Consider the following 18,462-nt stretch of genomic DNA (forward strand, 5'->3'; position numbering starts at 1 on the left):
TGTCTAGTAACTCAAGTCCCACACCAGAACACTGATTTCCTTCTGCACTGATGTCCTGTAAGCGCAGAAGTGTGATTTATAATTATAATACTTAATACAAGAAAATACAGGTATTCAATCTTTTTTTTTTTTTGTATACTGGTAAAGAAAAAATGTAAAAGAAGAATAGTGCTTAAAAAAAAATTACTCATTTATTTCTGTAATGATGACAAGAATGTTTAAGTACATTAATAATAATAATAATTATTATATATATATATATAGTTTCATAATTGTCCATTTTGTTAATCTGCAATTAAAAAATTATGAGAAATTATAAATAAAACCATAACATTAAAATAAAATAATACCAACATTAATAAACATTAACATATGACTCTGGCAGAGTTTACACTACTTGGATAGGACATGTTATTATATAAATATATTATATAAAATGCATTTCTGCATATATATATATATATATATATATATATATATATATATATATATATATATATATATATATATATATATATATATATATATATATATATATATATATTGTTTAGGGGTGCTCGTCAGTAAAGCCGGTTCTCTAATCAGCGGTCGTGATCGGCGCAGCCCTATTATTATTATTTTTACTAAAGAAAGAAAGAAATATATATATATATATACAGGAATTTTCCATTTTATTTATCTGCAATTAAAAATAAATAAATAAAACAATAACATTGAAATAAAATAATATTAACATGAATAAACATTAACATTTTACAGTAGTATATGTTACAACTTACCTAGAAAATGTTATTATGTAAATATATTATATAAAATAAATACATTTGCAAATCAAACGTTTTTGAAGAGGGATTTACGGCTGCGACCTGGCAACCGTGTGATCTTGGAAGCCAGTTCGAGCTTTTCCTCGTCACGTGACCTGTCAGGCTTCGGCTACGGTAAAGCGTCACCGCACAGGTTCGCGGCGGAGGAGTTCCAGGTGAGACACCTGGCAACCCGTGATCTCTCGACCGCTGATCACTCAGAGACGGCAGAAACCTGACCGCTGCGGTCGATAAACACGAGTTCTCATCGGGTAAACTGAAATAACTCACCCACAACTGCGCCATGAGAGGACTCTGGTACAGGACATATTAATGCAAGGACATTTCGGATGTTACTTTATTTAATCTCGTCTCGTTCTGAGAGTTTGTGGAGCTGACAGAGTTTGACTGACAGCCGCGAGGTTAACCTGCGTTTAAAACTCTTCACGGACTCACAACAAGTTTTATGGAGGGATTCTACTAATACATCCACACAGGTAATGCGTTTTCAGTTAACGTATTGTCGTGATTATCAATAAACAGGTGTTTTGATGTTTTGATTGGTGTTAATGATTAGCCGCTAAATGCTAATAGCTCAACAACCTGTTGTTGTTAGGTTTCAAAACATCACCAGCAAACAAGGAAATCCCAACAATAAACATTTTAAAACAGAACGTTAACCACTGGATATACAGAGCAACACTTTTAAAAACATACACCCAAATAAATAAAATATGTATGAATGAAGTTGTCACGTCAAGTTAATTTGATTAATGATAAAGTGGCTTGAATCAGGTAATGATGTCATCATAAGCTCTGATTTATAGTCTATGTGTAGAATGAGTTTCAGTTTGGATGAAGCTTCTCCACTGAGAGTTGATAGGCGAAAAATGAATGCATTCTCCACATGGTTTCTGTTGTTCTGGGCAAGTTTGAGCAGGTCCAGGTTCAGGCGGTGCTCAGGTATAACTTACACCCACCAATAGAGCAACCCCAGGGTGTGTTTTCTGCCGGAGACACATTGAACCCAGTTAAAGCAGGACTGGGCATACCCTGATTGTTCTGGGAAGGTTGCATTGCATTCATGCAAACACTGTGCAGCTGAATGCATTGTGACTTTGTTGCTGTTTGGTCCATCTGAATGCACAGTGAGTTCATCATACATCAACATGTGTCCTGTTGCTGTGATTTTGTTCAATCGGTGGCCTAGTTCAAGCTTGAGTGTGTCCCATTTAACCTCTATTCATCCTGCCAGTTCATCTAATAATGAGTGTCAGACAATGAAGGATTGTTTTGTTTCAGCTCAGAGCTCTTGATGCTCTTTAGGATGATGAAGGGCTCTCTATCTTTATGATGGCATTTTAGTAGAGATGCACCGAATGCAATTTCCGATTCCGATCTTTTTGTTAGTGTGATCTGCCAATACTGATTTATGCAGATTCTGATTTTTTTCCCCCTAAGATATAATTGCCTGCATATACAAACAAAAACCTACTTTTCTTCAACGCAAGGTTTCATAAAAAAAAAAAAAAAAAAAAAAAAAAAAAAATTAATAAAATAAGAACAGATTAAAAAAAAAATGCAAACAAAAGCACAAATAAATGCAATCGAATAAAGAGAGCTATGAAACCAAGTTTTTCAGTTTAAGTAAGTTTTTTTTATTCAGGTAAGAAATACTACAGAAATGACTACAGCATCTTATCAGTAAAGCTGTTTCTGTAATCAGCGGTAAATCTCCATCACCGGAGCCCTTTGACGTGGAGCCACATTCACTACAGAGTTGTTGTTCAATGACAAGCTGCACAAAATGAATTGAAAACGCTCACTCCGCTGCGCTCGCTGTTTGTCAGTGGAAATGCACCTTGAGAAATGTTTTTTTGAACAGGAAATTAGGGGTGCATGATAAATATCAGCCAATAAATAATGTGCATATTGTCAGTCTTTTAAAAAAATTATTATAAAAAAAAAAAAAAACACAATAAAACCTAATTTGGTCACTTTCTGTGATTCTCCACGGCATATTTGAAGATGTCTGTAGACAGAATTTAATTTATTAAAGAGTAAGAACTGCGGTCTTCTACAGTACTTCAGATATGCCGTGGAGAATCACAGAAAGTGACCGAATTCAAGAACATTGTTGCGGCATCTCTCAAGCAACGAATAAACACCGCTAACTTGGAAAATGCAGTGAAAACTCCTCTTCTCGCATCTGCCCTAGACCCTCGGCACAAACTCACAAACCCTTGGCAGGTTTCTTGATGAAAACATGAGAGAAGTAAGAAATTTTCTTTTGAACATTATCAGAACATTTTCCTTGATGCGAGTGGTGCGGATGCAGCCGCCGTCACCAACGATGAAGAGGATGCAACGCCCACTCGTCGGAAAAGGCTGAGCCAGTTCTTCAGCGATGATTACAGAGGATCCAGCCGAGACGAGTGGAGACAGTTCTTGCTGGAGCCATGTATTCCTCCAGATTAGGATCCCATTCAGTGGTGAAACCAAAACACGAAGCGCTTCACAAAACGTATTCGTTTTACTACACACCGTTATTTGTGAGTCCCGCCAACGTCTGTGCCGTCAGAGCGCGTTTTTTATTGCTAACAGACGAAGGAGCCGACTTTCCCCCGATCATGTTTACATGCTTGTTTCTTATCAAGAACATGTAAAACAATAGAAAAAAAGCAAAAAAAGATGTGCTGACAGTTTCAAAGTTTCAAAGTTAAATGTAGGCTACGTTCTGTACAATAGCCTAATTGCTGCAAGCTGCTTTAAGTTTTTTCTTTGTTCGCTTTTTTTTTTGCTTTTGCTCTGTACTATTGTTTGTTTGCACACATTGTTAAAGGTTTTCAGCTACAAAACAAGATGTAGCGTAATGTTCAAGTTTATCGTGTGTAAGCTTGTTCATGAATGGCAGAAACCATAAATGTTACTGAAAAATAACATCTGTCTCATTAAGCTTAATTTAAATAAACAAATATTTGAATATTCGTTTTTTTGTGAGCTCAAATATTCGAATGTGATATTTGTGGAAAACGCCCATCCTAAGAATTTACCAATGATTAGAGAACTGACGAGATGTGCATTAATTATTAACAGTTTTGAACTGCTGCTTGCATTGAACATTTTTATTGTTCAGCACTATTCCGGCACTATTTTAGTTTTCAGTATCGATTTGAAAAATTATTAGTTAATCAGTGCAGTCCAAGTTAGTTAATGGTAGTGGTCAACCGATAAATCGCCATGGCCGATATTTGCCATTTTTCAAATGTCTGCATCGGCCGATAAGTTTTTCTGCTTGGCCATTATGTTTGAGGTGGGACTTTTATTTTGACAGCTAGTATTTAGAGCGGCAGCGCCTGATCTCACAGTGCAACACACATGTCTTGTTCATCGTTAATAGTTCTGTCTAATACGGATAGATCAGAAAGGAATTAATGTATACAAACAGTATTATAATGATTGTTTTATATTATTAATAATAGAAAGGCAAACATTACAGTACTTTCTCGTTTTCCGTCGGCATTAAGCAAATACGCATTTATTTCATTTAAACAAATTTTTGAATGACTAATGAACATTTAATTTGACAAACCTTTCAAACAGTCGAATCCAGCTGTGAGATCTTGTGAAGTGTGTATCCAGCATGATCACATGTTCTCTGTGTGACGCTCGGTCCGTGTGAATTGAATGCTTTAAACTTTAAACTCAAGGTTTTCAAATCAAGCTGTGGTTTATACATTTGCCCACTGTCATATTCATGTCATTTTCACTTTGTGCTGTACGTAAAATGAGGGTTACCCTGGCTTTATTTGAAAAGTATGATTCCCAATGCACACAAACTTCCCAGAATACTGAGAGCTCTGTTGATTACAGTGGTTACTTTTTTAAAATCAAAATTTTCTTAAATATTTAATTTATTTGTAAAAAATACTGTCATCTAAAGTATAAGTATGTTTCTTTTTACACATTTATTTTTTTTAATCCATTGTCAAATAATTTCCCATTTCTTAAATATTAATAATATTAATTTAACTATAATTATAATAATTAATTTAGATAACTGCAGCAGCTGTCAATAAACGGACATCGGTCGAAAACACTAGTAAATGGTATCAGTAAAATACATCACAATACAACACATTGTTTTCCATCACTTCTGAGTTCCTGTCACCAGTGTGAAATGTGAATGCAAGCAGGAAAATGGATCTGGGGGGAAATGTAGATTAGTTAGGTTAGTTCCCATAACCAACTTCCCATAACACTGTGAAGTGTATGCATCTGGCCCCAGGACATATGGACTCTGCTTATGATGCATTTATGTAGCTTTTTTGTCACCCACCAGCCTCTTTCCTCATTGCATGGAAAACTGCAAACATTACTCATTGTGTGAAGAAAATAATCAACGACTCTATTGCTGCATTGGCAGTTTCAGTGTTTCAGATCTGTGCCGTGTGTGTGTGCGCGCCTGCTGCTGGTTTGTGCTAAACATCTAGTTTGTACTTTAAACTCTCAAAGCTATGTAAATACTGCAGTGACACCAGGTCACTTTACACAACCAGTCAGTCCAGTTCTGTCTCATTTCTGACAGACTTTCGGCGCACGGCAGTTTCTCGACGCTGAGGACGTTTCACTCATTCACGTGGTTAGTTATCGTTATTAATTTGTTTAACCTATGCCTGCAGTGCAAGTTATACTGTTCACCTCACACACACTCACACACACTGCACCGGGTGTCTGGCGTTTGCTCTTATATGAACACTTGTATGGTGTCAGTAAAATGGTGCCTACGGTGTTCATTGCTCATGTTTCCTTCTCCAGGGGAGCGTTACAGAGCTGCAGGAGTGTCAGTGCATGTAATGCTGGTGTTGACCGCTTTATTGCTTCACTTACTGTTAATATAGGAATATGTCATTGTGTTATAATGGGTCTTGAATGAATGTAAGGGGAGTTTCTGATAAGTTGTAATTTTAAAATACACATTGGCTGTATTTGAATATAGATCAAAGCATTTTAAAGCAAGGCAGCTTTTATTTGAATATGGGCAGGGCTGCCAGAGAATTGTCAAACACAGACCTGTAACTTTCCTCCGAGGCCATTTGTCTTAACATGTCTCTGTGACCGTGTGTTATTCAAGAGATCTTCAGCGGCGCTGCATTTTTTCATTACTGTGTACAGTGTTCATGAGCCGCCAAACCAGTTTGACGAAACGGGTTAGACCATGTGTGTGTGTGCCTTACATTTGTTAGCACCTTGATTCTGTTCCAGCTGCACTGTTTTGTACACTTTTAATTTATTTGTGTGTGTTTACACTCATGTCAAAACCACAGAAAGAATGATTCTTGCATCCGTCAAGTTTTGTGTAATGTGTAGTCTAAATGTCCTTAAAATCAGGATTTACTTGATGCATGTGTAAAATGAAGTCTTGTGAAAGTTAACAAAATTAAGTGAGTTCTTGCTTGAAGTACAAAACAAATATCTATCACTGGGAATTAAAAACTTGTTTAAACGTATTCTTTTGCCCATGCACTCACATAATATTCTTGTTTGAATCCTAATAAACTCAAATAAACCTGCTCCTCAAGTAAATATATTTGATTTGAGGATCTTTAGACATTTACACTGGAAAACTTCTTAATACAACTCATTGTCTGCTTCCTAGACCTTTACACTAGAATGTGTTGTGTTGTTTTCTTTTAATTTAATCCTTATTTTCTTTACTTGCTCTGACATTTTTAAATTTGCCTAAAACTTGCAGTAGCCCTTTGTTTAGTCCGTATTAGGGATGTCAATGATTAATTGATGATCGATTTATTGTTGATAAGAGATGCTATCGATTGAAGCTGTCGATGTTCGATTAACTGATTTAATGTTAGGCTGCATGCGGCTCATGTAATGAACATGTGTGAGAGGCTGTGAGTGACGGTGATCTTATTTACATACAGGTGCTGGTCATATAATTAGAATATCATCAAAAAGTTGATTTATTTCACTAATTCCATTCAAAAAGTGAAACTTGTATATTATCTTCATTCATTACACACAGACTGATATATTTCAAATGTTTATTTCTGACAACTGAGGAAAATCCCTAATTCAGTATCTCAGAAAATTAGAATATTGTGAAAAGGTTCAATATTGAAGACACCTGGTGCCACACTCTAATCAGCTAATTAACTCAAAACTCCTGAAAAGCCTTTAAATGGTCTCTCAGTCTAGTTCTGTAGGCTACACAATCACGGGGAAGATTGTTGACTTGACAGTGGTCCAAAGTAATGTTCTCTGATGAAATTAAGCATTTCCTTTGGAAATCAGGGTCCCAGAGTCTGGAGGAAGAGTGGAGAGGCACACAATCCACTTTGCTTGAGGTCCAGTGTAAAGTTTCCACAGTCAGTGATGGTTTGGGGTGCCATGTCATCTGCTGGTGTTGGTCCACTGTGTTTTCTGAGGTCAAAGGTCAACACAGTCATATACCAGGAAGTTTTAGAGCACTTCCTGCTGCTGACCAACTTTATAGAGACGCAGATTTCATTTTCCAACAGGACCTTGCACCTGCACACAGTGCCAAAGCTACCAGCACCTGATTTAAGGACCATGGTATCCCTGTTCTTAATTGGCCAGCAAACTCGCCTGACCTTAACCCCATAGAAAATCTGTGGGGTATTGTGAAGAGGAAGATGCGATATGCCAGACCCAAGAATGCAGAAGAGCTGAAGGCCACTATCAGAGCAACCTGGGCTCTCATAACACCTGAGCAGTGCCACAGACTGATCGACTCCATGCCACGCCGCATTGCTGCAGTAATTCAGACAAAAGAAGCCCCAACTAAGAATTGAGTGCTGTACATGCTCATACTGTTCATTTTCATACTTTTCAGTTGGCCAAGATTTCTAAAAATCTTTTTTTTTTTTGTATTGGTCTTGAAGTAATCTTCTAATTTTCTGAAATACAGAATTTGGGATTTTCCTTAGTTTCAGTTATAATCATCAAAATTAAAAGAAATAAACATTTGAAATATATCAGTCTGTGTGTAATGAATGATTATAATATCCAATTTTCACTTTTTGAATGGAATTAGTGAAATAAATCACCTTTTTTAATTATGACCAGCACCTGTAAATGCATCATCATTAATTCACAGTGTACTAATTAAGCTTTTAATGTTTAAAAGTTCATTAAAATAGAAACAACACAAAAGTTCTTCAAGATGTAAAGCAATAGAAATGTAGTAACTCAGTCATTTCATCAGATAACTGTGCTCTGCAGGGCTGTGGGACACAGGACAGATAGACTATTCATTCCTACAACTTGTTGATTCGTTCCTATGACTTATTCATTTGTGGCAACTGTCCATGTTTCATTAATTTTGTTCCCTAAATAACCCATGATATAACTGAAATAAGGGAACAAATTAAAAAAATGGTTCTTAATTCATGAAATCTTTAATTTCCCTTCCCATGTTTAACACACAGCAAGAGATGCGATTAAAAGTGAAAGATAATGAAATAAACCTGTGAAATTATTAGAGGGTTAGACTGTGAAGATTTAAGAAAATAAACAATGCATAAATTTTTATTGAATTTGTTGAAATTAAATTACGTATTTAAACAGAAGTGTGGCGGCGCTCCGTAAGTTCCCTCTTTGTCTGGAGAAGGCGTTGTTTATAGACCACAACCGTTAAGTGTATTTTATTAAGTTGGTGCGTTTAACAGTTTCTGTAACTTATTACACAAGGGCAATGCTGTTTAGCTTTAACTAGATGGTAATTGAAACTAATCTGACAATTTTTTTAAAAAAAGTATAGTAATTCAACCGAACACCATCGATTGTTGGTGTTTGTAATGATCAGTTTAAATTATTTGTTGATTATATCTATTGTTTACTGTTTAACCACATGCTGGTTTAGCTACAGCCATGCCAATCTTGTACTAAATAAACAGCTTACCATTGTGAAACATCCTGCAAAAGTCGTGCTTGCACAGGTTCAACTCGATCCTCTTCATCTATGTTCTCCGGGTCTGATTCAGGCTCAAATTGATAGGGTAAAATTAAAGACATGTTTACAATAACACTGAGCGCATGCATCTCCACGTTATGGTAAGAGGCGTGACCTTTCTGGGCAATGTGAGCTAAGCTGCTGTCGAATCACAACACAGGAACCGCTGGCACAATCAGAACTTGTTACGTATTTCTGAAGCTTTATAGAACAAGGAAGTCATCAGCCCGTTTTTATGACAGTGAAAACAGCGGTATATACAGATCGAAACATGAACACATGTTATATTGCACACTGTAAACACAATCAAAGCTTCAAATAAACACGAAAACGTGACCTTTAATGTGATGAGCGAGAGGAGACACGTTGTAATATATTGGGCAAAACATAAAACACCTGAGGCACTGCTAAAGTGAGCTCTATATCCAATATATAACAGACGGTTGGTCTGGACCCGCCCCCATGAACGCCCCGTCACGAGATGAATTTAGCCTGTGGGGGAAAACATTGCCTTGGCGCCAATTTAAATACACTGGACAATCTGTGTCGTTGCTGTGTCGTTTTCTGTACCTCCAATAAACTAACAAATTTTGAATTGAAGTTATGATCAAGGGAAGGTGTGGAAATCCCAAGACTAAGCATGTGTATGTGTGCAGTCGGCATATCATCACAGTAGGCTACGTTAACATTGTGTTCATTATTAACGCTATCAAAACTGTGTAAGGTTGTGCATGCATACATAATTAGCCTTATCATTCTACCTTAAGCAAAACTATGTCACGTTAGCCTAGTGTCAAACATAAACTCGCATGAAAACGCGTCTGCTAAGTCTACGTGATACGCAGGTATATGCCGGATACCCACCTGAAAAGGCCAAGGATTTCCGTATAAAGTTACCCATTTAAAAAAGCGTGAGGATACGTTACAAAATCGTGATTAAAATCGAAATCGCAAAATTGATTAAAAAATCATGACAGTATTTGTTTTTGTTGTCCATATCGCACAGCCCTAGCGTGTTCAGCAGTATCCCTGCTACAAAACAGTCAACAAAGTAAATGAACTCAAACGTATGGCGCGCTCTCTTCATTTGATCAAATGATCATAATCACATCTATTCATTTTATAACCCTTTTATTCAGACTGAAACTCAATAGAGGCATTCTGCAGCATTACAGTTAACGATTAATCGATTAATTGATCATTAAGTAGTCCGTATAGTCAGTGGTTAACTGATAATTTATGTTTGTTTTTACATTTTCTGTTCCCCGCTTCAGTGACCACTGGAGTGCTACAGTGAAAAAACAGTCTGTTTGCTATTAGTAGGATAGAGTTTCATTAATGTTGACATGCGTGGTTGGCACATCCTTTTTCACTGCTGATGACTGATCCTCAAATCATCCATGCAAATATGGTTTCTGACTTCTCAGTTTGAGGTTTTCATGATCAGCCAAAGTGAACAACTTGTCCATGAAACATCTGCATATGTATAGAAACACCAGCATTGGAAGCTCAACTCTAAAGCTCAAATAAACCGTATGGTGCAGATGTTGTAAATACATTTATGGAATCACATCAAATGTTCCTTTTGTGTCACTGGCAGCAAATATGTTGTGGTGTAAATATACTATAATTACATGCTTTTAATGAAACTCAGCATGTGATTCCCCTTGAACATGTCTAGTACCTTGATGACATGTGAGGCAGCAGCTGAGCCGTCCTACTGACAGTGTGACACTTTAATCAGCTTGTGCCCATGATGGATCTAGATTAGATCTGCTGTCCTCGATCCTGCTCTGGGTGCTTGGGGATATTTCACTTCTGCTGTCCCAGGGTTCATAGGGCACATAAGTCTGGTCCTTAAATATGAGAACAAGAGCGCTGTTCTGTTTAAAGAGGCTTATTAGTGGAGGCCCTACAGACAAACAGTGTGTTGTGTATTCTGTGCTGATTCTGTGAACAGAGAGAGAGAGAGAGAGCGAGCGCAAGAGAGAGAGAGACAGAGCGCGCACGAGAGGGAGAGAGAGAGAGAGAGAGAAAGCGAGAGAGAGAGAGAGAGAGAGCGCTTCAAACAACGCTGTCTTGCTCTCTCTCCCTCGCGCATATTAATCAATTGACACGATTGTGTGGATGTTTAAATCTTTTAAAATGAGAATGTAAATCTGCTCACCCCATTTTTGTTTGTAAGAAAAATTAGATTAGATTTAATATAGCAATATATATTGCTGAATTATAAAATATCACAATGTCATATTTTCCCAATATTGTGCACCCCTTCACGATAGTGTTGTGGACGAGGACGAAGCTATTTACGTGATTTGTAAGAGGTGAAATGCTGTAGTAATACTACAAATCTGAATGTATTCATCGTGTATGAATGTCTTTCTTCTGTTGAACACAAAAGTTGACTTATATAATATTTAAAAAAACAGGTTGGTTCCCCATATTCTTCAAAAAAATCTTCTCTTTTTTTTATGTTCAGCAGAAGAAACAAATTATTCTGCTTAATATAATATATATATATATATATATATATATATATATATATATATATATATATATATATATATATATATATTTCTTTTTTTTTTTTGCGTGAACGATCACCAATAAGCCAGTATTATTTGTCCTACATTGTTCGTAGGCTTGTAGCCTCAATGTTACAGCAAATGTTGTAAAATGGTATATTATTTTATCTTAATGAAATAACTTGATCCTGTTTGATCGAGGAATGCGGCTGTTCTGACTTTTTTCAGAATACATTTTTCATCTTGCATCAAAATTCTGTTGTATTTATTTAACGTAACTGTGTATGCATTTAATTACCCACTTGTAAACTTATGTTCACCTTTTATTTTTTTATAAATATAGTATTTGTATAAAATCTATATTCATTGAGTTGAATTGAGAATCAAGTATAGAAAATCGAATGGATAACCAGCCCTAATATATATATGTATATAGTTTATTATTATTATGATTTCTTTTATTTTTATATATATTTTTTTTTTTAAGTTGGAGCTTGATGGGCAGTTACATTTGTGAAGCGCTTTATGAGCAGAATGATTTCTGTCCTGGAGACAGAGCCTGATCTCGGCCAGTGAACTCTCCTGAAGTACATGTTGTTCACATGACTATAACCAGTCTACAAGTGTGCCACTTCTGTCGCTCTGTTTAATAAAGTACCGGTGTGATTCATGTGTATCTGCAGCTCTCATCAACTCTTCATGTTCTGGTCTGTCTATGAAACTGAACCTGATGATTCATTCTCGCTTGAACGTCACATCTCTCTCTGTCTCTTTCTCAGTTTTATATGTGTAGACGTACAAAGTAATGCAGTGCAAGGTTATTTCATTGCTCAGTGGGACTATCATAGACAGCATTAGCACTTTTGCACCTTCTGCTCCCCGTGCTGTTCGAGACCAGCTGTTTTTATGGCCGGAGGTCAACGATCTTTCCTGTTTGAAACTCTTCTTTTGTTTGATGGAAAGCCACAGAACTGTTTGAGAATTGAGGCAGCACGATGCATTAACACAAAAACACTACAATTTAATTAGTGTATTCTTGGATCGTTTTAAAAATCTCGTGTTGTGTATAAAAAGAAAAGAAGATTTTAGTAGTGTTTGGGAGTGATTATTGTTAAACCAGTTAAGAAACCTGTCATCTCTTTAAAATTCCACGATTACGTAACATCCTGAATGATGTTTATTGTGAGAGCAGGGATGAATCATTCCACACGGTTAGTATTACGGTTTCATATTTTAATTCTCAATAAAACCCTATTGGATTGTCGTGATTTGAACAACTAAGGATAAATAAATGTTGTCCAGTATAAAGCAGAGTAACAGTCTTATTTAACAGTAGTTTTGTTGGGTGTGTGAAAGCTGGGAGGCTTTACAAGAGTGCTAAGGGAATTATGCAAATGAATAATATTGTAGGTTACATGGAAACAGCTGTAATTCTGCTGTCCCATAAGCGCCACCTAGTGTCACAGAGTGGATTAATGGAGAGTGACATTTACATTTAGCCTGTGAGCAGTGGCTGGCCAAAAACAGACTGTATTTGCAGGCCCTGCTGTAAATTTTGACCAGTTGATGAAAAACAAGCTTATGTGGATTAAACGCATTTAACCAATATAGACAATGCATTTACAATTTTTTATGGAGCATATAAAATACATATAATCATTTATTAATCAGTTATCGTTTTGACTTTACCCTTGTCTTTATTTAAAGGCTGAAATGTGAGGTTTACCATTATATGAAGTTTTATTTGAGTATGTCATACATGTTATAAGATAAACTGTTGTCATGATTTCATTTAAAATTCGGACATCACTGGTCATGTTTGTTTTATTGTTTATATATATATTTTTTTATTATTGTTATTTTTTTAAAAATCTAAAACTTGGTAAAAAAAATATTATTTTTATATATATATATATATATATAGATTATTATTTTATTTTTTTTACATTTCCAGCACATTTGAACATTATCGTGATAATTTTTGTCACTAAGAAATTTTATGCTGTTACATTTATACTTCTTATGTATTTATATATTTCTTATAGTGCTTGTGTATTATTCAGATTGTTTCAAAACAACTTTACTTAGCAGTAATAAACGGGTAATCGTTGCCATTTAACACCCTTAAGAACTATTATTATGCTGCTTAGTAAGACATGCTCCTGTCCAGAAAAATGAAGTAAATATCTACATCAGATGCAGTTACATAAGAGTCTGCAGATATGATGACTTGACTGCAATTAATGATTATTCATAATAATGTAGACATGTTTTAGCAAATGTGTGCACCTTACTGTAATCAGATTATGTAAATCACATGTGAATGCCTGTGTGTACTAATTCATGCATATTATATTTCCTTAATACAATGTTCGGTTATTATTATTAGTAATAAATGCATATACAAAACTAAATATAAAATTGAATTTAAATATATTAAATATTATGATATTTTAATTAAAATATTTTTCATATAAAATTATTTTCATTTAATTTTAATCTATAATAATGTAAGAATATTAAAGGATTTCCCAAACAGAAAAAGTGAAGTTAAGCTCTATTTGGAAGCTATTTTTATCATAGTTGATGAATTGTTGTTTAATATTGCCTTTTGAATGTGCAAGTTTTCTAGATTGGTACTGAATTTCCTCAAGTGTTTGAATGAATAAGAAATGTTGTTATGTTACCAGATAAAGGTCGGGGATACTTGAGCATGATTGGTTTTCTACATTGCTCCACACTTTTCTACACTCTTTTAAACATAATCAAATTGAACCAACACTTTAGATCAATATTTAATGTCCATTTGTTTGTTTAAGTAATATGTGGTGTGTTTATATATAGCCATCTGTTCATCATCGCAAAAACAAACCCCTTCAGGCGTTTTGCAATGACGCGTTGTGTGCTTTAACCCTTCGCTGTCTTCACTCATGTCTTTTCTATGTGTCGTTCGGTGTCAGACTGAAGCTTTTAAACACACTGCAGCCGTCGTGTTGGTGAACATGCACTGTTTGTGACTAATCAAGCACTCTCTCTCGGTCTTATTTCCTCAGGAAACGTTGCCTGCTGCTGTGTTCTTGACGGGGGAATGGACAGCCGAGGTAAGCGGAGGGGTTATGATGTCTTTAGTGTAGATACAGACTAGAGAAACACCTGTGATCGGTCACAGTGCTCATCTCTCTTTGAATGCTCCACATCAGGATATACACAGGTGTTTATATACACAGACCATTCTTTATTACTATTTTTTTTTTTTCAATTAGGCTATTTGTGTCAGTCCTGGAATAGTTGCATTTTGCCTCTCTTTTTTTTTTTGACACACATTTCAGAGAAGACACTGTTTGGTTTGATTGTTGATGGTAGAGTATCTGCTGGTATCGGTGACCCTGTGCTGTTTTATGAGATCTCTGAGCTCCTCATAAAGGAGGTGGACCATGTGACACACAGGTGTGTTGGCTCTGGAGTGAGATATCTGATCACGCTTTGCCCCGTCGACACACCCACAGGTGAAACTCAGCACTTTTCATTTGCCACGCTGTAGCTTCGCTCCTCAGTGGGGGATTTCTCCTTTATGGACAAAGAGAGTAACTCTGTAGACGAGGAGACCGCCTCATCAGGTAGGAATCGCTAGTTTACTGCCCTTCAGTGTCTGCGTCTCAGCAAGAGCGTATATAAATATATATCTGTCGTCTGCCAGTGAAGGTCAAGTGCTTTCTTTCCTGATAACAATGAAGAACGTTTAAAACTAGAAGTGTCCTTTAAGGTTTGTGGCTGTTTTTTTTCCTTCAGATTGTGTGTTATTCCTTTTCTTTTTGGTGTGTGTGTGTGTGTGTGTGTGTGTGTGTGTGTGTGTGTGTGTGTGTGTGTGTGTGTGTGTGTGTGTGTGTGTGTGGGTGTGTGTGGGTGTGTGTATGTGTGTGTGTGTGTGTGTGTGTATGTGTATGTGTGTGTGTGTAGGCAGCAGTACTGCTCCCCGTAAATGTGTGTGTACTCTTAAAGTGGAAGTGAAGCAGTCAGTTATGTTAACTTTATTTAGGAAAGTGATTTCCACTCTGATATATATATATATATATATATATATATATATATATATATATATATATATATATATATATATATATATATAATATTTAACACGATTTGAAGAAAAAGGATGTTTTGTTATAGCTTTTGGAGCAAATCTTAGGAGCAAAGGCCGCCATCTTGCAGTACCATTGTGTGTGACGTCACATTTCTTTACATTTTGAACACACAAATATGATTTAACACACAAATAATGTGGTTTTCACCATAACTTGGAGGAGTATTCAGCATCAAACTGTCTATATGCTAAGTTTTGAGCGTAGTATCCCAAACATTGTTCTTATAAAGAGGCAACGCTTCATACAATATCATTCATGTCACATTTTATTGTTCGGTCAGACCATTAAGACACATAATTTACTGTATGTTCACCTGCGAATACAGTTAGTTTCCCAGCTGTTAACAGGCAGTAGTGTTTAACTAACAACCAGTGCTGCTTCCTCAGTAAAGCTGATCATTCACACTCTTTTGAGCCTTGTCCGTTCACATATTAAAGTGTTTAAGTCATTCCAGCGTGAGACAGAGGAGAAGAGATTTCACTGCAGTACTTACACGCTGTGACAGACCTCTTCTGAAAGAGATTTAAATGTGTTACTCACACGTTGTGATCATTTCCGTACACACACAAAGCCACAGCTCGACTCGGACGGCACGCGAGTACGCTACCAAATTAATCTTTCTTTCGCACCTTCATCAGAAAACGCATACAAAAGCACATCAGTGTTGAGTAGCATCCACGTAAACGAGTAATGTTTCCCACCCACACTTCACCCCAAACCAGCAGGTTCACCACTATACTTCATAATCTGCATCTAACTATTTCAGAAGATTATTAAAAAAAAAGTATTAAAGGCATTAGAAAACCATTGTGTTTGTTGACACTTTTTGTTAGTGACGAAAGTTAATTCAGGGATTGTCCCAGGAAGTGGAGTGACTCCCATAGGATTTACTCCTTTAAGTGTTTTGGCCTGATTTCCTCCGGTGACTCTTGTCCTCAGCGTTGGGACGGAGAGAGATAAGGAGAGAACAGGGACACGGATGTTGTGTCTAATGCTGGGACATCATGTGTGTTTGATACATCTGTCTGTATCCTGGCTGAAGTCCTTTTGAAAGGGAGTATAATCGTATGAAACCGTGTGTCATCTGAATCACAGCAGCAACATGCGAAGACTGTAGTGAGGAAAGATTAGATGTGCTTACAAATGCTGATTCAGTTCTAGCTCTTTCTGTGGTCAGCAGTCATATGCTAATGTCCATGAGTCAGCGGACGAGCAGCACAATGAGCTGAATGCATCTGAAGCCTCTCATGGGTGGATCAAAACAACAACCTAGCACTGAGTGAGGTGGACAGTATGAGCCTTTGGAAACCAAGTGATGTGATATTATTGGTTCAGGTCGAAATACTAGATGTTTTACACAACCAGATTATTCTTAAGGCTACACACTCTCTTTATCACAGAATTCAGGATAGATTTGTGCTCTGGGTTTATTGTTTGGATGAATTGAATTGAAGTTCAGTAGCACGTCGTGTCCTTCAGATGGCGCTGGTGTTGAATCCACTGGAGACCTGTGCGCTGCCTCTATCTGCATCACAGTGTCTGTCACTGTACAGCTATAAAGTTTATTGGGCTCGTACATATGCCTGTTTACAGATGACATGTACAAGTTTCTCTCACATTTATTAATGACATCCGCTGCACGGTGTCTCTGTTTGGTAGACGAGTTTCTGGAGAACCGTGAGAATCGTGATTTTTCTGATTCTGGGGAATTATTCTGGGATTCTTTCAGATCTTCTGAGACGCCAAAAACCATCAGCTGCACCTCGAGAAGATCATTCGGGTTCGGCTGTTTTTTAATAAACAGCTGGGTTTTTTTTTTTGTTATTGTTGTTATTATTATTATTATTAATATTTTGGTTTAATTCCTGAAATACGGACTGTGGTTACAAGAAGCTTAAAGTAGAGGTGTGATGAGACACTTATCCTTTTTTTATTTTATTATTATTTTTTTTTTATATATATATAGAAATCTGTGTTGATGAAATATATAGGGGAAGATAATAACTGAAAAACACAAAATGAAAAAAAAAAGGTTTATTTTAAAATCAACTTGTACTTTATGAAATGAAACACCTATTTTAATAGATTTTATGCAATGATAAACATCACGTAAACACTGCAGAAGGTATTGCCACAAACTCAACTGACAGACAAGTAATTACACAAAAATCATATATCATGTAAATAAACAATAAACAATAAATAACACAAATATCCTTTTAAATTGGCAGTGAAGCAGTTAGTCAAGTTTATTATCTAGTAAAATAAATAAATTAATATATATATATATATATATATATATATATATATATATATATATATATATATATAATAACCACGATTAATATATCCATTTAAAAGTATAAAGCAGTGATACCCAAGCTGGGGGTGCAGCAAGGCTGAGGGATATTCAGGGCCCTATGAAATCTACATTATTTTCACATACATTTAATAAATGTTTAACAAAAATTAGGTTTAGGGCCCTATGATTTTTTTCTGGATGTACTCTTATGATTTTTTTTCTTTCCTCAAATTTTGTCTTGTGTATTAATTTTTTTCTGGTTATCAAATGAAGGCATAATAATACATTAATTAAATTTATCATTTACCTTTTATTCATTGAAAATTAAGAAAACAAAGGGGATTTACCATTACAATTAAAACATGGAAGAGATTTTGGTCCGATCTCGTCACATCCCTAGTATTTTCATGTTTTAATGTATAACATTTAATGCTCCAGTAATCCTTCACTAGTGTTATTGTTATTTTTTTGTAAATGTCGCACACCAAAAAGGATGTGAGACGAGAAATTGACACAGCCATGATGACTAAATAAAAGAGGACAGGCCTTTGAGGTAAGCATGCAAAATTATTAGTATTATTTCATACAGCGTACACAATTATTCAATCATGCATTATAATAATGTGAAAGCATTATATACACTTCACAAAAAGTCTTTAGCATTGCTGATTTGATTTATTGAAAGATCAAATAGATC

The 18,462-nt window shown here is 35.8% G+C and overlaps 1 protein-coding gene across 4 annotated transcripts in view; it reads left to right on the forward strand.

Moving 5' to 3' along the window:
* Positions 1–892: 892 nt before the first annotated feature.
* The window catches only part of LOC127979268 (phosphatase and actin regulator 4A), a 43,277-nt gene continuing 25,707 nt past the window's right edge, over positions 893–18,462 (forward strand). Inside the window, exons 1-2 of one of the 4 annotated variants that reach the window (XM_052584605.1) lie at positions 893–1,300; positions 14,375–14,422. In XM_052584605.1, the coding sequence (XP_052440565.1) occupies positions 14,410–14,422 (13 nt within the window). In that variant the 5' untranslated portion in view covers positions 893–1,300; positions 14,375–14,409. Of the gene's footprint in view, positions 1,301–5,351; positions 5,446–14,374; positions 14,423–14,794; positions 14,939–18,462 lie in introns of those variants that run through there. The other 3 variants (XM_052584608.1, XM_052584606.1, XM_052584604.1) reach the window with 3 other exon arrangements.

Source organism: Carassius gibelio, chromosome B19 (assembly GCF_023724105.1).
Source record: "Carassius gibelio isolate Cgi1373 ecotype wild population from Czech Republic chromosome B19, carGib1.2-hapl.c, whole genome shotgun sequence".
In the NCBI taxonomy this organism is placed as follows: domain Eukaryota; kingdom Metazoa; phylum Chordata; class Actinopteri; order Cypriniformes; family Cyprinidae; genus Carassius; species Carassius gibelio.